Source organism: Stigmatopora argus, chromosome 13 (genome assembly GCF_051989625.1).
Source record: "Stigmatopora argus isolate UIUO_Sarg chromosome 13, RoL_Sarg_1.0, whole genome shotgun sequence".
NCBI lineage: Eukaryota > Metazoa > Chordata > Actinopteri > Syngnathiformes > Syngnathidae > Stigmatopora > Stigmatopora argus.
Window position 1 is genome coordinate 13,848,140 of NC_135399.1, and position 17,284 is coordinate 13,865,423.

The following is a 17,284-nucleotide window of genomic DNA, read 5'->3' on the forward strand; positions in this document are numbered from 1 at the left end:
CCAATCAGTGAAGGGTGGGCGGACTTTAAGTGATTGACGTTGTACGAGAATCCAACCATGCAATTCCGGTTTAGCAATTCACCCAATCAAGACCATCTGTTACTTCCCGCAAACATGACTGCTAGAATAAACGCCAAACAATTTAAGTCATTCTGCACTAAATGAATGTCTAAATATTTACTATTTAAAATAACAAAGGACGATCGTGGAAAAAATCCCGCAACGATGACAGGTAAGAGGGATCGTTAAGCCTAGCTAGCATGTCTGACTAGTCATTAAGACAGTATATTATACTGTATTATACACAAACAGTACAGCGTGTCAAATGGATCCCATGTCATATTTGGGTTTTCGGGGATAATATTTGGATTAACTGCGGTGGAAGGTAGCCATTTTTCCAGTTGATCTGCCAAAGCAGCGTTAAATTCCCATGTGATTCTGCCGAAGTGTCCTTGGGCGAAGCGGAGTGCTCCTTCCTTGAGAATTTTTTTTTCTAAAATGTGTCGATTTATTATTCTAACGGGGTCTTAATCCACCGCAGATGTGTCATAAAAAGGGATGTAGAGGCAGATCTGTGAAGCGTGTATAGTTTTCCCACCTTTGATAAATAAACATAGGATTATGATGTGGTACAGCATTTTAGTGCATTGTGATGCAAGTACGCAGTTTAACACGCCAGCGCTGACCTGAGATCAGTAGTGCGTCAATTTGATATCGGCTCAGTGAGAGATTTGGGCCATTTTATTACAATTGTAGTGCAGTAGTGTCCAAATTACGGCCCGCCGCCAATTATGAAAATATAATTGAATATGATTTGCACAAGAAGCTTGAATTCAGCATATAAATTATGTTGCAGTTTTCAGATGGTCCACTAGACGGAGCTAAGTACCTAAACTGTGCTTCCCTATTAGCTCACGAATCAATGCAGGAAACTTTGATTGATTGATCATGATTCAATGCCATTGACGGCGACAGACGTCGAATCCAATTTGACTGGGGTCTGGCAGCGATCGAATGAAAAACAAACTGTTTAAAAAAAAAAAAGCAGATTCTGAACCTATTTCCCAAATGCAAGGGGAGGGATTTTAAATTGGTTCATTTTTGGGAAAGTTTGGATGCCTGTCATGCCTATTGTTTGTCTAGGAGCACTCATCAAATAATACGTTGTGTTTATAGACGCAATATGACTGTGGACTAGAGAGAATTGCGTGGGTTAATAAAAAGGCGAACGCATAAAATGGTGTCGGTCAATAGCAAAATGATTAAATGATATTCCTGGATGACTTTCATTCTGACCTTTAGGTGGAAGAGATGTTCCCTAAGAAGCACCTGACCTAAGTCCTGCGTGAAGAAGGAGATGATACCAGAGCCTGCTTCCGGACCTTCTGAGCTAATGTAAGACAGTACGTTTTTGGACCGGCTCATTTATTTTAAATGGATGTACAAGCATGTTATGTTTTTCCTCTGCAGTCGGAGCTCAAGCCAGGATGAGGCCAACTCCTCAGGGGCCCTCAATAATTCCGAGGATGAGTCGGGGAATGAGAACAGACAGAAGAGAGGGGTGAGTTATTCATGCTAAATTAGGGGGAAAAAGTCAAATATGAAATTAAAGAGCCCCGCTGAGTGGAATGCAACTAGTCTGAAGTACTACTAAACTAGAACTTGGCAAAGTAATTACTAGCCAATGGCTCCCAAATAGAAAAAATACACAGTTTAAATTTTAAAAAGACAGACAAGTTTGGATATCCTTGGTTTAACCACTTGGGAAAGATAAATGTTTTTTTTTTGTTATGACTATGCAATTTTATTTTTTGTGTAAAACCACAGAGGCGGAGGAAAAGAACTCTCAAAGAAGTGGAGAACGTCACATGCAAAAAAGCCAAAAGCCGTCGCCGCTGCCATCGAAAAGACGCCTGCCGTCGTGAACGTGAACACGCGGAAGCCGTCACCTTGTTTGACGTCATTTCCATGGGCCCGAGCGCCATGCAGGTAAGCTCCACTCTTCCAAGATCCTAAAATGATATTTGAGGGAAATTTTCTTTTGTACTCTGCGGCCAAAATTTGACGTGAAGGTGTTTTGTAACTTGGGTGATTTGTTCGTTGGGTCTTTTGTAAGTTGAGGTGGGACTGCATCTAAAAAAAAAGCATGTCTACGGCTACAGCGTATCGGTTGTAGTTTAGTTTTGACGGGGGTCTGCACAGGTGGTCATCGACGGCTGGGCGGAAGCCTACGCGGCGGACCGAGACGGGTCCCTCCTGGACCTCATCAGTTTTTTCATCCAGTGCTGCGGCTGCAAAGGCGAGCTGGTGTTTCGCTCGCTTTCTCGACAGGCACGTGCGGTGGCTGACATTTTTTGGTTTGGGCAGGCGTAGTCACCGCTGAAATGTGCGACACCAAAGGGGGTGGCGAGACCTTGTACACCTTGGCGGAAGAGCTTGTGGAGGACTTGGATGAGGTCAGAAGGCGTAAATCCAAATTTCCAACTCTGCGCTAATAAATTTACGCACCGCTTTTTGTGCTGTAGGTCGCCAGTTTGCAGTACAAAAAGTTTCTGGCCTTTCCATGGATTCTCACAGTCACCTGGCCCACGGATGCAGTAAGTACAAATTAGCGAAAATTGTCAACTTGCTAAATATTGTTCATTTTAGAGTTGGCCAAATCACATCGTTTTGAGTCTGGGTCACCTGATTTTGAGCTTCCTTCGCTGATTCATTTTTAGAGCGAAATATACATTTGCGTTTGTTTTGACAACATCCTTGTCCGTCGTGCTTATTTTGTTGCAACCGTAATGGTCTCGTGGTGGCCATCTTGGTAGGGGCGACACTCTCGTTCAATCTCCAAAAGCACAGTAATCCCTCGATTATCGTGTCTTCACTTATCGCGAATTCACTATGTCGCCATTAAATTTTTTTTTTAAATGTTTATTTTTTATTTTATTTTTTTAAAAGTTCATAAAAATGTGAAAATCCACATTGAAACTTGTAAGCGGAAGCCACTTTTGCTACTACTGAAAAAAAAAAAAGTTAAAATAGGGGTGACCCTACTTTGCGATTTTTTGATTAACGCGGCCATGTCTGGTCAACATTAGATAGTGACGACAGCATTTTATTGCCAAATCGGCTCCACTAGAACCCAGTCAGAACGCGTGTGAGCCTTTCCTTTACATTCCAGGACAGCCCAGACTACCCTCTGACCCAGCCCGGACCACGAGGCCGATGGTTCCACGCGGAGCTTAGCGACTTTGTGTCCGTTCTGGTGCGCCAGTGTCAGGAGAGCCTCCTCTTCGACAGCTACTTGGTCAACACGCTCATTTCGCTGCTCTCGGAGCTGTCCGACTCCCACGTGCGAGCCTTCCGACACACCTGCACGCTCGCAGGTACGGTGTTCAAATTGTAGATCGTCTTACATTTTTCCAAAAATTCACATAAGACACCAGGCCCATAAACTAGTTTATTTCTCAACAGATTAAAAAAATAAATACATTTCCAAGCAACTTCTGTTGTTCACTGCTGTTGACAGCGCTAGATGTCCACTTCAAATGGATTGTACGTCTACTAATGTTTATGCGTGTGGACTTTTTTGAGGTCCTCATGTTTTCTAAACAACAGTTCTGCTGCTCCATAATTTATTTAGCGTCCTATTGTCATTGTGCATTTTTCACCTTGCTATTTTGGTGAAATCTCTCATTCTCTAACGTGTTTTCCTTCGTTTTTGATTAGCCGTCAAATTGCTGAGCTCCTTGATGGACGTGGCCATAAACCTGAGTGCCAGCGTTGAAAAAAGTCAAAAGCTGCAGCGGGCGCAAAGGCCGAGCCGACAGAAGGCGCAGGCGGAATTGGCGCGAAAAAATGTCAAGGAGGTAAGAAACAGCGCTCTTCTCTCCCTTCGCCGGCCGGCATCAAAACTGCATGTTTGTTTTCAAGCTGCTGGAAAAGAGGGCCGAGATTGAGAGCATGATGGACACCATCTTCAAGGCCGTTTTTCTCAAGAGATATCGGTACACCTTGAACTCATCAAAAAATGCGTCGTACAAAGACAAAATACGGAAAAAAATGCGATAAAATACAATCGTACCTTTCTGCGTGCACATGTGACGTCCAGCGATGTGCTTCCGGAAATCCGTTCTATCTGCGTGGAGGAGTTGGGCCTGTGGATGAGGCGTTACAGCTCCGTCTTCCTCAATGACACTTACCTCAAATACTTGGACTGGATGTCATACGACAAGGCGAGGAATACACATTTCTCCTCCTCAGATATATCATTACAAAAACACTTGTATTGATTTTGGCATTATCCTTTTAGATTCCAGATGTACGTCTCAAGTGTGTTTTGGGTCTTCAGACCTTGTATGGCGATCCTCTTCTTTTGCCTCAACTGGACCTTTTCACCAGTCGCTTCAAGGTAAATCGTTAGGCATGAGCACACTGGAGAATCATTTATTTTTCCCCCAAGTTTGACAGGGAAAGCACATTTGTTCGTATATGAGCTGATGATGTCATATGATGATATATTAGCTGTAATAATCCATAAATACTGCACTGGACATTAAAACGGAGGATTCAATTACAGTATAGTTACTTACAGCAAAATAACATTTATCTTTCAATGAGAAAATTTAATTACTAGCGTATTTTTCCGACTATTGTACCAGCCAAAGAATACACATTGAAGAGGAACATTTTTTTTTAGATGGTGATCCCTGCAATCCTTTTCAATCCCATTTGTCTTTCAGGACCGAATGATCTCCATGACACTGGACAAAGACAACGAAGTGGCTTTGCAGTCCATGAAATTAGCACTCCTCGTCTCCAAGTCAGTCCATTTCCACCAATATTTCTACTCCCCCTTTGTAGGAAAAGGCTCCATTTTATTTTTTCCTTCCCCCCACGCTTTCAGAACATGCGAAGACGCGCTGTCTTCCGATGACTACGGGGCTCTCCTCCAGCTCGTTTATTCCTCACAGCGTCCTCTCGCGGCCGCGGCCGGCGAGCTGCTCTTCCTAAGGTAAATACTCTTGTGAGCCAAAAACCTTTTTGGGTAAAAAAAAATCAAAGGTGGTATGCTCAAATTTAATTTGACTTTTTTAATGATACACTGATTCTTGATAATGTATACAAAGAATCGAGATATATTGTCACAGCCTTAGTACATACTTTTTGTGCTTAATTTTTAATCACTGTTGCAATTGGTTGGCCCCAGAAGGTTTTGTTCATTAATGCATAAGTTATTGTATTATATTCCGTATTTTTTGTGGCTCTTTTAGAATTCTTAGCGCTCGCGATCCTGCCCCTGTCCGTCACGATGGAATTATTCAAGGGGAGAGTCATAAAGGGTTGACAAGACTGCTGGATTTCTACAAGCACTCTAAGGTGAATCCGTCATATTTTCATCTTTCTATTAGGATTCGTTCTTGCCTCCTGACTACCAGTAGTAGTTCAAATTTGTCCTCTTTAGAGGACAAATTTGTAAACCTAAATATCTCCAATCGCATTAACTCCTTTTGTGCTCTATAGAGGACATTCAGAGCTTTAACAATGACACCAAATTTATTTTGCAATTCTATTCCAATTACTTCACATAGATTGGGGAATTTCAAAATAAATGTGATTGGACAACATTTTTTTTCCTGGTAGTCAGGAGGATATTTAGTTCTAGGCATGGGAAGATACACCATGACGTCGGGAACACCCGCTGTGAAATGGCTTATTTTTCCAGTACCATCGACTACACTCATAGTCTTATCCAAATAGACATTGTTATTATTTAGTGGTTTGGGCTTTAAAAGGGTAACTAATGAAAAAAAAATGTTGTCTTACCTCCATCCTACTACCAACACACTTTGGTGCAGTTGCACAAGCACGTGGTTTACCTGGTGGACAGCCTTTGGGACTGCGCTGGAGCCCTGCTCAAGGACTGGCCCGCTATCACGTCTTTGCTGCTCCAGGACCCGGGGACAGGTCAGTAACACTCGTTCACCTCGGAACCGCTTCAGGACAAACAACTCTTGGCTTTTTGGTAGGCCTCGCCGGAGAGGACCAAGCGGCGCTGGTGGAAATCGCGCTGGCTTCCGTACGCCAGGCGTCAGAAGGTCCGGCGTTGGCTGGGAGGAGCGGCGCCAAAAAGGTGAGGGATAAAAGTGCAAACTCCAAATTCATACAAAGTGATTTTACTGTTTCTCTGCTACCAGGTGATGAGTTCCAGAGAAAAGAAAGTTCAGGTTGACGACTGCGCAAAAGTAACGCAGCATTTCCTGCGGGAACTGCCAACCTTAATGAGCAAAGTACAGTATTTCTGCCCACCTCTCGTTGTTGTCAATTTACGACCTAATGAGCCCCATTGCTACTTGAAGTTTTCAGGTCGATGGGATGTTGTTGCCTCCTTGGTGAGGATTCCTCAGTACTTCCTGCCAGAGAGCCCCGAGGCTCAAAACGCTCAGGTCAGAATTCCGGCCGAATTATCCCTCATCCTGCAGTTTGCGACTCAGTTAGTGGGAGTGATGGCAACTAATATTTTTGGATGAAACCATTTCACTTGCAATATTGATGTTAACAGTCTGCGGGGATAGCGATCAATATATAAACTATATACAGTAATCCCTCAATTATCGAGACTTCAAGCTATTATTTTGATATCAAGCTTTAAGCGAAAAGACCAATGGACATAATCAAGGATTAATAGCGGGTGTCCACATTTTCAGATGTTTTCGAGACTGTTAGCGGAAATGGTACTTGTCCTGGAGGTCCACTCGGGGGAGGACGTCCTGGAGGCCACGTCTCGCACCTTCCTCAGCCTGTGCGCAGAAGAGTCCGCCTGGGCCACGGCGGCCCGCCCCGTCCGAGATTCCATGGTCGGGGGCTGGGTGGACCACCTGAAAGAACTCTTGTCCGCCTCCTTCACGGTAAGCTTCTACTAGGACTACCAAGTGTCAGAATTATAAAAAAAAAAAAATCAACTAAGAAACGCTGTCTTATCCAGGATGGCCTCCTCTTCTCCGATGAAACACAAACTGCAGACTTTTTAGTCACACTGAAGAAAGTCCGAGCTTTCCACAAGTAAGTGTCAGCAAACAAACGGGGTCCTCCAGGCAATTTCCCATCGACGTGACTTCCGCTTTCCCGCAGTTGTCACGACCTTTCCGGCTGGAATCTCTTCCACCTGCTATCCCCTCTGCTGCCAGCGGAGGGCGACCGGGCGGGGCTTCCTGCTTCGGTAATTGAGATTCAGTTGAAGCTGTAAAAATGTCAAATGTGTGTTGAAGACTAATCTTGATTTTTTTTTTTGTGACAGGTGTTAACAGAAGTGTTACAATGCTTATGCTATTGCGTTTTCTGGTCTCTGAGCAAAAGCGACAAAATTCTGACTTCCAGGGTGAGTTCGATATTTCAATCCTGGTTGAAGTACCATTTTTGCCCACCAAACATACACATTGCTCCTTCAAGTTCTTCTGTATTCTATTTGCCTTTTCTTGGGACGAAGTATAAACTGCCACTTTTTGTTCTCAGGACGCATCCCTGTCCCAAAGGCTTCAGCTGCGCGTACTCTGCGAGGCCAGTCATCGCGGTCTTGCTCACCCCGACCACCGCGTCAGACGGCAGGTACGACGAGCTTCCTGTTCTTTTTTTTTTTTTTTTTTTACCAGGACACTCTCCTCACTGGACTTGCTTTGTTCCCCCAACCCCTTCCATCTCAGGCTTTCTTGGGCGTATGCGACATCCTAACCGCTCACTCCTCCCAGCGCCAGGCATGGCACCCCACCTCGGGCGGCCCCCTGCCCTACACCCCCACGCCCAAACTGCAGATGGCGCTTTTGCACTTTGTATGCAAGAATGTTTTTGTCGGGCCTGACTGCGTCCACGAAAGCAAAGGTGAGCGAGCCAAGGAATTGATTTACTTTCTTAGTATTATAACTCTTTGGCCACCATTGGCAGCGATAGACATTATATATATTGACATATTATAACTGTCAATGGCCGTGAAGGAGTTAATGACCACGAGCCACAGAGAGTTGAAGCTTCTGGTTTTCTTCTTCACAGCTCTCCCAGCCTCCGAGGAGGAGAAGATGGAGGTGCTTCACAGAAGGAGAAGCACGCTGGCCGCCTACTGCAAGCTAGTCCTCCACGGGGTGCTGGAGATGAGCATGGCGGCGGACATCTTTACCTTCTATGCAAAGGTATGTATAAAAATCTTTTTTTTTTCCGTGGCAGGCGTCCCCGTTTTGATAATTACATAAGAGAAGTCGCCAAATGACAGAAGTTGCGCTAAGTACTTAAATGGGGGTTGTCCAAATTACGGCCCGTGGGCCAACGGTGGCTTGCTGTAAATCAGGGGTCGGGAACCTTTTTGAAAGAGAGAGCAATAAACAATTCCCATCTTCAAATATTATTCCTTGAGTGCCATACTCCCAATTTAAAAGTCAAAATACATGAAAATGTGCAAATTTGTCCCATTTTCACACTTTTAAAGTACAAAAAGTCTCTCAATTCTTTTGACAACATTATTACGCTGTTGCTAATCAATGAATATCAATGAGAGAATGAATGCGGAAGACTCAAATCAATGCCACAGTTCCGACGTGACGTTCCTATTGGTCCGTTTGGGACTTGGCTCCCTCACCACCAGTTTCCATATTTTAGCTCACAGCCATATGCACCCATCAAAAGAGCCACATGTGGCTCCCAAGCCATAGGTTCCCTACCCCTGCTGTAAATGATAAAAAAATCAAACAAAATTGACAGTTACAGACTTCAAATCCATAGTAACTGTGAAAATTGCCATTATGTGATAACGTTTCACAGCCACGTTTTTGTTGTTGTTGCTTTTTTACATAGCGAGAGTCCGATTGATGTTGAACTTGTTTTTTTTCAGCATCATAACGACTTGGGGGACATCATCAAGGAGACCATACACCGGTGCCGACTGGTGGATAAGCTGGAGGGCACTCGTGCGCTGGTGACGTCTTTGCAGCGGGTGAGTCGCTCGGCGCTCCAAAACCGCCGTCGACCCAGGCGCATTCAGCGTCTTTTATTTTTTATGCTGCCAGCTCTTTGTGCATGTGACGAGCGAGCGGGAGGGTGACGGGTCGCCGAACGGCCGCCTTGGGGAAAGGACCCTTGCCGGTGTCAAGGAGCTTGCCAGACGCTTGGCCCTCACCTTTGGGGATGTCGTCAAGTTTCGCGAGTGCCTCGTTCTCATCCACAGGTCTGTGGCGTGGATCAGATAAGATTTCACCCACTATTTTTAAGTCAAAAGTAGTAAAATGCAGGTTTTGAACCAACTACCTTTTGCACGGTAAGTGGACACTAGTTATTGAGCTAAGTGACCAACCAACCTCCCTACTTAGCACTAGACAGGCCAAATGTTTCCACCCACAATTTTAAGTGAAGTTGTAAGATGCAGGGTTTGAACCAGCCACCTTTTGCATGGGACTGGCTTACTATTTATCTGTTTTACCTGAACAGTAACAACTTGAAAAACCTGCAAATCGATCCAATTAATATACATACATAACATTACGTAAATAATGTTATGTATACATTCGTTTGCACACACCTATACATACATACAGACATGCGTGTACGTATTTGTGCGGCAAACTTCATGAAAAATGCCAAAGTTTCCTCTTGCTAAAACTATAGATGCTACTCAAAACATCTAATATCATGTCCTGGTTGGTGAAGTCATGTCAAGTCTTTTTTTTGTAAGTACAACTTTAGCTGTTTGTTTTTTTCATGCCCAAAACCCATGTCAATTTTTTTTTTTTAACTAAAACTATTGGGGGCTCCGCCAGCAGAGTGGTTAGAGCATCAGCCTCTGACATCCAGGGTCCTGGGTTCGCATCCCGGTCACTGCCTGGAAACAAAAATCTTGGTTCCCTCCCGCCGAAGGCGGGAGGGAACCAAGTGTGTTGGTGTCCACCCCCGCCGAAGGCGGGGGTGGACACCAAGTGTGTTGTCCCCTCCCGCCGAAGGCGGGAGGGGACCAACTGTCTTGATGTCCCCTCCCGCCGAAGGCGGGAGGGGACCAATATGTTTTGGTGCCCCCTCCCACCAAAGGCGGGAGGGGGACCAATATTTTTGTTTCCAGGTAGTGACCGGGATGCGAACCCAGGACCCTGGATGTCAGAGGCTAATGCTCTAACTGCTCAGCCAGCAGAGCACACAATAATTTAAGTAAAAAAAAAAAAATTGACATGGGTTTTGAGCTCAAAACCCATGTCAATTTTTTTTTTTTTACTTAAATTATTGTGTGCTCTGCTGGCTGAGCAGTTAGAGCATTAGCCTCTGACATCCAGGGTCCTGGGTTCGCATCCCGGTCACTACCTGGAAACAAAAATATTGGTCCCCCTCCCGCCTTTGGTGGGAGGGGGCACCAAAACATATTGGTCCCCTCCCGCCTTCGGCGGGAGGGGACATTAAGACAGTTGGTCCCCTCCCGCCTTCGGCGGGAGGGGACCAGGACTCTTGGTCCCCTCCCGCCTTCGGCGGGAGGGGACAACACACTTGGTGTCCACCCCCGCCTTCGGCGGGGGTGGACACCAACACACTTGGTTCCCTCCCGCCTTCGGCGGGAGGGAACCAAGATTTTTGTTTCCAGGCAGTGACCGGGATGCGAACCCAGGACCCTGGATGTCAGAGGCTGATGCTCTAACCACTCTGCTGGCGGAGCCCCCAATAGTTTTAGTTAAAAAAAAAAAATTGACATGGGTTTTGGGCATGAAAAAAACAAACAGCTAAAGTTGTACTTACAAAAAAAAAGACTTGACATGACTTCACCAACCAGGACATGATATTAGATGTTTTGAGTAGCATCTATAGTTTTAGCAAGAGGAAACTTTGGCATTTTTCATGAAGTTTGCCGCACAAATACGTACACGCATGTCTGTATGTATGTATAGGTGTGTGCAAACGAATCTATACATAACATTATTTACGTAATGTTATGTATGTATATTAATTGGATCGATTTGCAGGTTTTTCAAGTTGTTACTGTTCAGGTAAAACAGATAAATAGTAAGCCAGTTCCATGCAAAAGGTAGCCGGATTGATTACCAAGTCCTCCAACTTGTGACTGTTAAGGTAAAAAAGAAAATTTGTTAGTCAGTCCAGAGCACAGTAGGGTGCTGGGTTGGGCACTTAGCTCAACAAGTAGAGTGTCAGTTTACCATGTGGAAGGTAGTAGGATCGGTACTGATGTCCTTCAATTTGTGACCTTTAGGGTGAAAAAGAGAAAAATAGTTAACCAGTCGAGACCAGAGTAGAGATGCGTTGGGCACTTAGCTCAGTTTTAGTAAAAAAAAAATTGACATGCATTTTGGGCACGAAAAAAAAATAAACAAAAAGTACACCGTGCATAAGCGCCCACTCTACTTATTGAGCTAAGTGCCCAACCCACCTCCCTACTTGGCACTAGACAGGTCAAATGTTTTCACCCACATTAAGTGAAATTGTAAGATGCAGGGTCTGAACCAGCTACCTTTTGCATGGTAAGCACCTACTCTACTTATTGAGCTAAGTGCCCAACCCACCTCCCCACTTGGCACTGGACTGACCCAACATTTTGAAGTAAGAATTGTAAGATGCAGGTTTTTGATGCAAGCTTTTTTTTCCTTTTTTTTGCAGGAGTGGCATTGAATTTGTGTTCCGGGACTTCTCGCCAGCGCTCCTGCCTTACTTGAGCATCCTGTCCGAGTTCTCCGGCAAGCTGCTCAAAGCGGACAAGAGGAGCGTGTCAGTACTGCCACTCCAACTTGGCTGGACTCCATGGACATATGGACAAACATAACTGTTCTTTCATTTGTGCCCAGGTTAACCTACTTGCAGCGGCATGCGTCAGCACTGGAGGTGGAGGAGGAGCCGCTGCTCTACTACCGCGCCTCCCTATTGGCCGAAGGGGACACCGACGCCGTCCGCGGACGCACCAACGCCATCAAGGGCAAAGCGGAAGGCCCCAGCAACAAGATGACGCCACAGCGTCCGGCCGGAAAAACTCCAGCGCCATTCGACGCGGCGACGTCCGACCAAGACGAAGAAGACGACGCCGCTGTGGAAGTTGAGCTCTGACTATTTTAAGCTTTAAAAAAAAAATGACTGTGTACAGTAAGGCTAACTTGTCCTCAAAACCTTTTGACTCTCCTGGTATTTACTAAGGTAAGCAACTATCTTATTTATAAAAAAATATATATTTACAACCTTATCCGCTTCAGGTTTTATGGACTTTATTACATAGAAAAGAGTTTTCAATCTGCCCAAATCATTTACATCACAGCAAACGATATTTACACTTCCATATAGAATTATAAATTCATCTGATAAATTAAACGACACATCTCTCACACGCAAACAAGAGTCCGACGGACGAGTGTTGTTGTACGGAAGCTTCTCCCGGCTCGATCGCTGGAATGTAACGTGAGCCGGGACGGGGGCCAAGTCCCGGTGGCCGCCTGGCGTCGACCCCTACCTTCGCTCAAAACAAAGCAAGCGGCTCGGGCTCATTCGAAGTCGTCCTCGTAGGCAAAGTCGTCCAGTTCCAGGTCGCCGTGCGAGGCGGGAATCCGGAAGAAGCGTCTTTTGGTCACACCCGGGTCGTCCATTTCCAGGGGACTCTGCGGCGTTTCGTACCTGAACACACGGCGCCATGGGTCCCGGTGAAAAGCGGCGTTACTAAACACTTCAAAACTAACATGGCGTCCCGTCAAAGGTGGCCTTACGCGTCGTCGGCGCAGATCCCGGCCGCCTCTTCGGCCACCAGCAGGTCGTACTCCTCCGCGGAGTAACGCTCCCAGTCAGACACTTCCTGCCCCTCCGCTTCCACTTCCTGTCAAAGGTGGGAGGTGAGACGGACGGCGAGCGGAGTGACGACTTGGCGCACTTACCCTGATGACGGAGAAGGGGTCCCGCTGCTCGTGGACCAGGTACTTCTCGATGTTGAAGAAGGTGTCGAAGAAGACGTGCGACTGCTTGCAACGCTTCAGGTCGTGGAGCGTGATCTTACCTGCCGGTCGGACGGACGGAAGGGGTGTCACGCGCTGTGCTACGCCTTCCCCCCGTCCTTTGTCCCGACTGACCTTTGACCCGAGGCTTGACGAGGTCGAGCATCTGGCACAGGCAGTCCTGGAAGGGCAGAGGTTCGATGGCCATGCTCTCCAGCTTCTGACACTGCTCCTCGTAGAAGTGCTCCATCTCGTACATGCTCAGCACGCCGTCGCCGTCCAGGTCCATGCAGCGGAACCAGTACTCGATGCTGGGAGAGTCGGCGGAGGCGGGTCAACGAAAGCCACGCCCGGTGAGGCCGGCGGGCGACGTGGCGTACCTGGTGTCTGTCTTCTTGTCCTCCTCTGAGATGAGGAACCACACAAAGTCGGCGTAACTCAAGCGGCCGTCCTTTGACACGCGGCGGTCCCTGAAAGCATCGATCGGTTAGAGTCCAAATATGAATAAGTGTAACGTAGAAAAACAAAAAATGATGGTGTGGGAATAAAGTTAAGACAAAAAATTGTTTTTTCTATCATGAAAAAAAAAAAAAAAAAAAAAAAGAGTACTATATAGTTACCTAAGACCTAAACATTTAAATTGGTGTCTATTTTATCATGTTGAATTTCAAAACAACATTATGACAACAACTCTAGCATTACTCTGATCTTTTTTTTTATACCTTGTGACTGTTCCAGAGAATATTCTCTCGATCATCTTTTGGGAGATGGCTGGAGGAAAAAGAACAACGGTGAGCGACGATGACCGTCCGTCCCATCGACCGGGGAGCGGCCGTCTGGCGCACCTCGGTCGTTGTGCTGCGCCAGGTCTTTGCGGTCGATGTAGAGGTCGTGATCCGTGTCCAGCTCCCAGAATTTGCAGTAGATGACGTAAAAGTGCTCGTATGAGAAGAACTCTGTCAACTGGTTGACGTCGTCCTCTTGCTCCAGCAGCGCCACGTCCTGACGGACAAAAGCGGTGCCGTCGAAAGGAGCCCAGAGAATGGTCTCCCGTCTCCGTCCTACCTGGAGAAAGTGACTCTTGCGGAGCTCGTTGCAAGTGATTTTCCCATTCCACGAGCGGTTGACTGTGTAGAATATCCTTTGGACCACCTGCCAAAGCGGAAAGACGCTCAGCGACGATGTCGTCGTCATCGGATGCGTGCGCCGCGAGCTCACCCACCGTGGTGATGTATCTGGAGTGAAAGTCGGACGCCTCCTTGAGGAAGGCCAGCCCAGCGTGAGTGTTGACCACGTCCTGAAAGAGCACAATGAAAATGAAGTAGATCACAAAAAAAACAACATGTACACTGATACAATCCAGCTTCTTTGCATTCCAACACCCATTGTTGTATTTTAATAAAGGAACTAATAGATTTGATGCTCCCAAAATATACTGGAAACCATTTTGTACCCTTTTTTCGGCCTATTTTATAAGCTGATATTTAAGCCGAATATACTTTAAAAATAATTTGAGCACGTTGATAATGGAATACAATAGGACCCCCAAGTGTCCCCAAAGGAACAACGATAGATTCCAACTGTGTCTGGGGGGCCAATCGACGTTTTGGCCCTTTGGTTTGGACGTCTGGCGTGGGCAGCGTGGCGGCTAAGGAACAATTTTGAGGCGTTGACGCGAATGCGGAGGTGTAGCGCTGAAATGAAAAGGCCTCATCTGGGAGAATTCAAATGGGCGAGAAAGCCATAAATCACCGCTTCAGCGGCATCCACTCCCTCATTCATCACAACCGTCAAAAAAGCCCGGAGCATACAAATGAAAAGCAAGCAAGCGAGCTCGCCGAATCCATTTCAAACAGCGTTTAAACGCGGCCGCAAAATATTCGGAAGGCACGTTAGGCACACCTGTTCAATGAGAGCAAATTGGACACGGATAGAATCAATTACTGACATCGTTCGCTAATATTTGGACTCTCGTGTAGGTACGAGACAAACAAAAAATTCCAACGAAATGCATATCCCGTATTTTTGGCAATTTGTCGGGGCACCCTTACTGTCGTGTTCAATAATGAGCCGACAAAGGTCAGTAAAAGTAAAAGCCACGGTGTCCATAAAGTGTTAAAAACGCGCAGGGTGTTCCTAATTAAGCGGCTAGGAATGAATCGCCGGCCGGTACCTGCAGGAAAGGAATAAAGTCATCTTGTTCCAGGTAATTACAGCCAGGCTTGGCCAGGAGGCGCACAAACTTGGCGGCGGCATCGTGACAGGTCTGCAACGTCCTGCCGTTCAAAGAGAGAACAGATGGCGTGCGCCAAGGTTACTTTTTTTCCAACTCTTTTGTCATCAACAACTTCTAATGCATTCGGAAATTAGGATTCCGTGTGGCTTGTGGGTAATTATCAGCGTCGAGATTGGGGGGGAAAAAGGCGGGCATCCGCGGTGGCCGGGAATGCTTCAATTACGAGCACAGGTCGAAGGTCAAGCCTGTCCGGCTTCCCGAATTCAAGAGCACGCGCCATCGCTACTGCATTATCGTGTAGTCATGTACGAGTATCTGAATGGGGCCCCGATATGGCACTAATAAGAAATTGGAAGGAATTATGCAATAATACTGCACATTTGAAGAATTAGAGTTCACGACCTCTGAAGATGGCTACCGATCATAAATCCAGAAGAACGCAAAGAAGGTAGGAAAAAAAGCTTAAAGTTGAATAGTAGTCTTTTTCCAAGTAGAGTGGTGTTTGAGTTTTTAAATGGGCTCATTTAGCAGCAGCCTTTTCAATCTTAGAACCTATCCTTTAAATTGCGGATAAATGTACACGTCCAACGTGTTTCAGAATATTTCCGATTCCATTTCAGGAGCATGAAGGCAACACTTGTTTTCTAAGAATTTATACGCCACCATGTAATAAACTGTCATAGAATCCTATTCATTTTTCTCATTGGTCTATGCTCAAGCCAACCGTTCAATGATATTAGCTTGGAAAAACATTAACCCAATTTCACGTTCTTTTTATCACCTTGCGGTTTCAACCAAGTTTTGTTATTTCAGCAATCCAATCGTTTGAGGACGTCTACGTTCATCGGCATGATAGAAGGCAATTTGAAATTGGCAGAAAGCAACACAAACGTAAGAATATAAAAGCCCCGCTTGTGCTGGGAGCGCAAATGTTGGCCGGGCTTTTGCCACCCATCATTTGTGTTTACTGAGGCCGAGGAAATAGCAGGCGGTGAGAGCGGCGGCGGCGGCGGCGTACGAGCGCGTGCAACGAGCCCGATGGGTCAACAAAAGAGGCCATTCTCTTACTTGCGCCACATGGCCACGAACTTGTGCACGGACACGAAGCCCGTCCTGTCGCCCCCGGCTAAGCAGAACAATGGCATCTTCCAGTAGAGTGGACACTCGCAGGCCTGCGAAGAAGACACGTTGCCGTGACGACGGGCAACATGTAAACAACATTTGATGACTTCCCAGAGGAAACCCTGCGGTTTCCCTCCAAACCACAGACGGGATAGGCCACCCATTTTTTTTCTTTAACCCCGAAAAAGTGGAGGCGTTAATCATTTGAGTGCCAATAACTTCCTCACCTTGGCAACCTGCCCCATGTCCTCAATGGTGGCCCTTTCATTGGGGAATTGGCAGAACGTCGCCTCAATTTTGGAAATGAGAGCGTCGATGTTGACGTTGGCTTGCGGCCGACCTTGCGGGAAGTAAAACTTTGGAATGCTTTCGCTGGGCGCGCGGCTGACGGGCTTCTCTGTCCTCACCTGCGCCTGCTGAAATTAAAAAAAAAAAAAAACGTTATTGAACCAACCCAAAAGATTCAAGTTTAGCAAGATTTTGTGTGTCTATTCACGTTTGCTTTCGTGACAAAACGGAGGCCCCAGACCATAGTAGCTTTTCGCCAATAATAACAACGCAATACTTGCTGGTTCATCAACATCAGCTGCTGTTTTTGTTTTGATGCCTCTTAGTCAGTCTTCCCGACTGGTAAACTAACCCCGCATAGGATTTCACAACCCATACCGTCTCAGGTTTAATGTCATAAATGATGGTATGAGCGTAGCACAAATTGCTTTTCAAATAAAAGCACATTGAAAACAAATGGGTGTGTTTGTGTTCCAACAGCGGAGTACTAATTGCGGTCTGCAAGATGAATAGATGTTGTATTCAAGAAAGCCAAACCTGATGGTGCTGGGATTGACATAAAATTGTCATTTTAGAGCCCAAAACTAATATATTTGAGGATCACCATTGTCTCAAACTGTGACCTGAGGACTAGAAATAAGCGCCAAATTTGATTCAAGTTTTGTAAAGTCAGGAAAAGAACCCCTGTGTCATGAGTAATGAAGGATTT

General features: G+C 46.0%; 2 protein-coding genes across 4 annotated transcripts in view; one reads left to right on the forward strand and one right to left on the reverse strand.

The window, feature by feature from the left end:
* Window positions 1-74: 74 nt before the first annotated feature.
* Window positions 75-12,193, forward strand: LOC144086749 (cohesin subunit SA-2). The gene is made up of 30 exons (XM_077616827.1): window positions 75-232; window positions 1,303-1,395; window positions 1,471-1,561; window positions 1,828-1,989; window positions 2,203-2,299; window positions 2,368-2,456; window positions 2,526-2,597; window positions 3,173-3,377; window positions 3,721-3,860; window positions 3,925-3,998; window positions 4,103-4,226; window positions 4,304-4,402; window positions 4,734-4,813; window positions 4,898-5,005; window positions 5,265-5,370; window positions 5,850-5,958; window positions 6,021-6,124; window positions 6,189-6,281; window positions 6,351-6,437; window positions 6,699-6,899; window positions 6,977-7,053; window positions 7,123-7,210; window positions 7,289-7,369; window positions 7,504-7,596; window positions 7,692-7,866; window positions 8,035-8,171; window positions 8,867-8,968; window positions 9,042-9,199; window positions 11,620-11,727; window positions 11,805-12,193. Exons 2-30 carry the CDS (start codon window positions 1,358-1,360, stop codon window positions 12,058-12,060), a joined length of 3,354 nt encoding a protein of 1,117 aa, XP_077472953.1. The 5' UTR covers window positions 75-232; window positions 1,303-1,357; the 3' UTR covers window positions 12,061-12,193.
* Window positions 12,194-12,198: 5 nt separating this feature from the next.
* ppp2r3b (protein phosphatase 2, regulatory subunit B'', beta) overlaps window positions 12,199-17,284 on the reverse strand; it is a 90,608-nt gene continuing 85,522 nt past the window's right edge. For all 3 annotated transcript variants that reach the window (XM_077616829.1, XM_077616828.1, XM_077616830.1), the window contains 12 exons: window positions 16,515-16,703; window positions 16,234-16,337; window positions 15,103-15,205; window positions 14,152-14,226; window positions 13,995-14,081; window positions 13,775-13,931; window positions 13,652-13,700; window positions 13,310-13,399; window positions 13,065-13,240; window positions 12,873-12,991; window positions 12,708-12,814; window positions 12,199-12,618 (listed from right to left, as the gene is read on the reverse strand). In XM_077616829.1, coding sequence (XP_077472955.1) covers window positions 12,489-12,618; window positions 12,708-12,814; window positions 12,873-12,991; window positions 13,065-13,240; window positions 13,310-13,399; window positions 13,652-13,700; window positions 13,775-13,931; window positions 13,995-14,081; window positions 14,152-14,226; window positions 15,103-15,205; window positions 16,234-16,337; window positions 16,515-16,703 — 1,386 coding nt within the window. In that variant the 3' untranslated portion in view covers window positions 12,199-12,488. The remainder of the gene's footprint in view (window positions 12,619-12,707; window positions 12,815-12,872; window positions 12,992-13,064; window positions 13,241-13,309; window positions 13,400-13,651; window positions 13,701-13,774; window positions 13,932-13,994; window positions 14,082-14,151; window positions 14,227-15,102; window positions 15,206-16,233; window positions 16,338-16,514; window positions 16,704-17,284) is intronic.

Bases quoted from the DNA above. Each gene is read 5' to 3' on its own strand.
- LOC144086749 (XM_077616827.1), top strand. From the start codon at position 1,358: ATGATACCAGAGCCTGCTTCCGGACCTTCTGAGCTAAT. The intron at 1,990-2,202 runs GTAAGCTCCACT...GGGTCTGCACAG, and splicing joins TGGGCCCGAGCGCCATGCAG to GTGGTCATCGACGGCTGGGC. The intron at 8,172-8,866 runs GTATGTATAAAA...GTTTTTTTTCAG, and splicing joins TCTTTACCTTCTATGCAAAG to CATCATAACGACTTGGGGGA.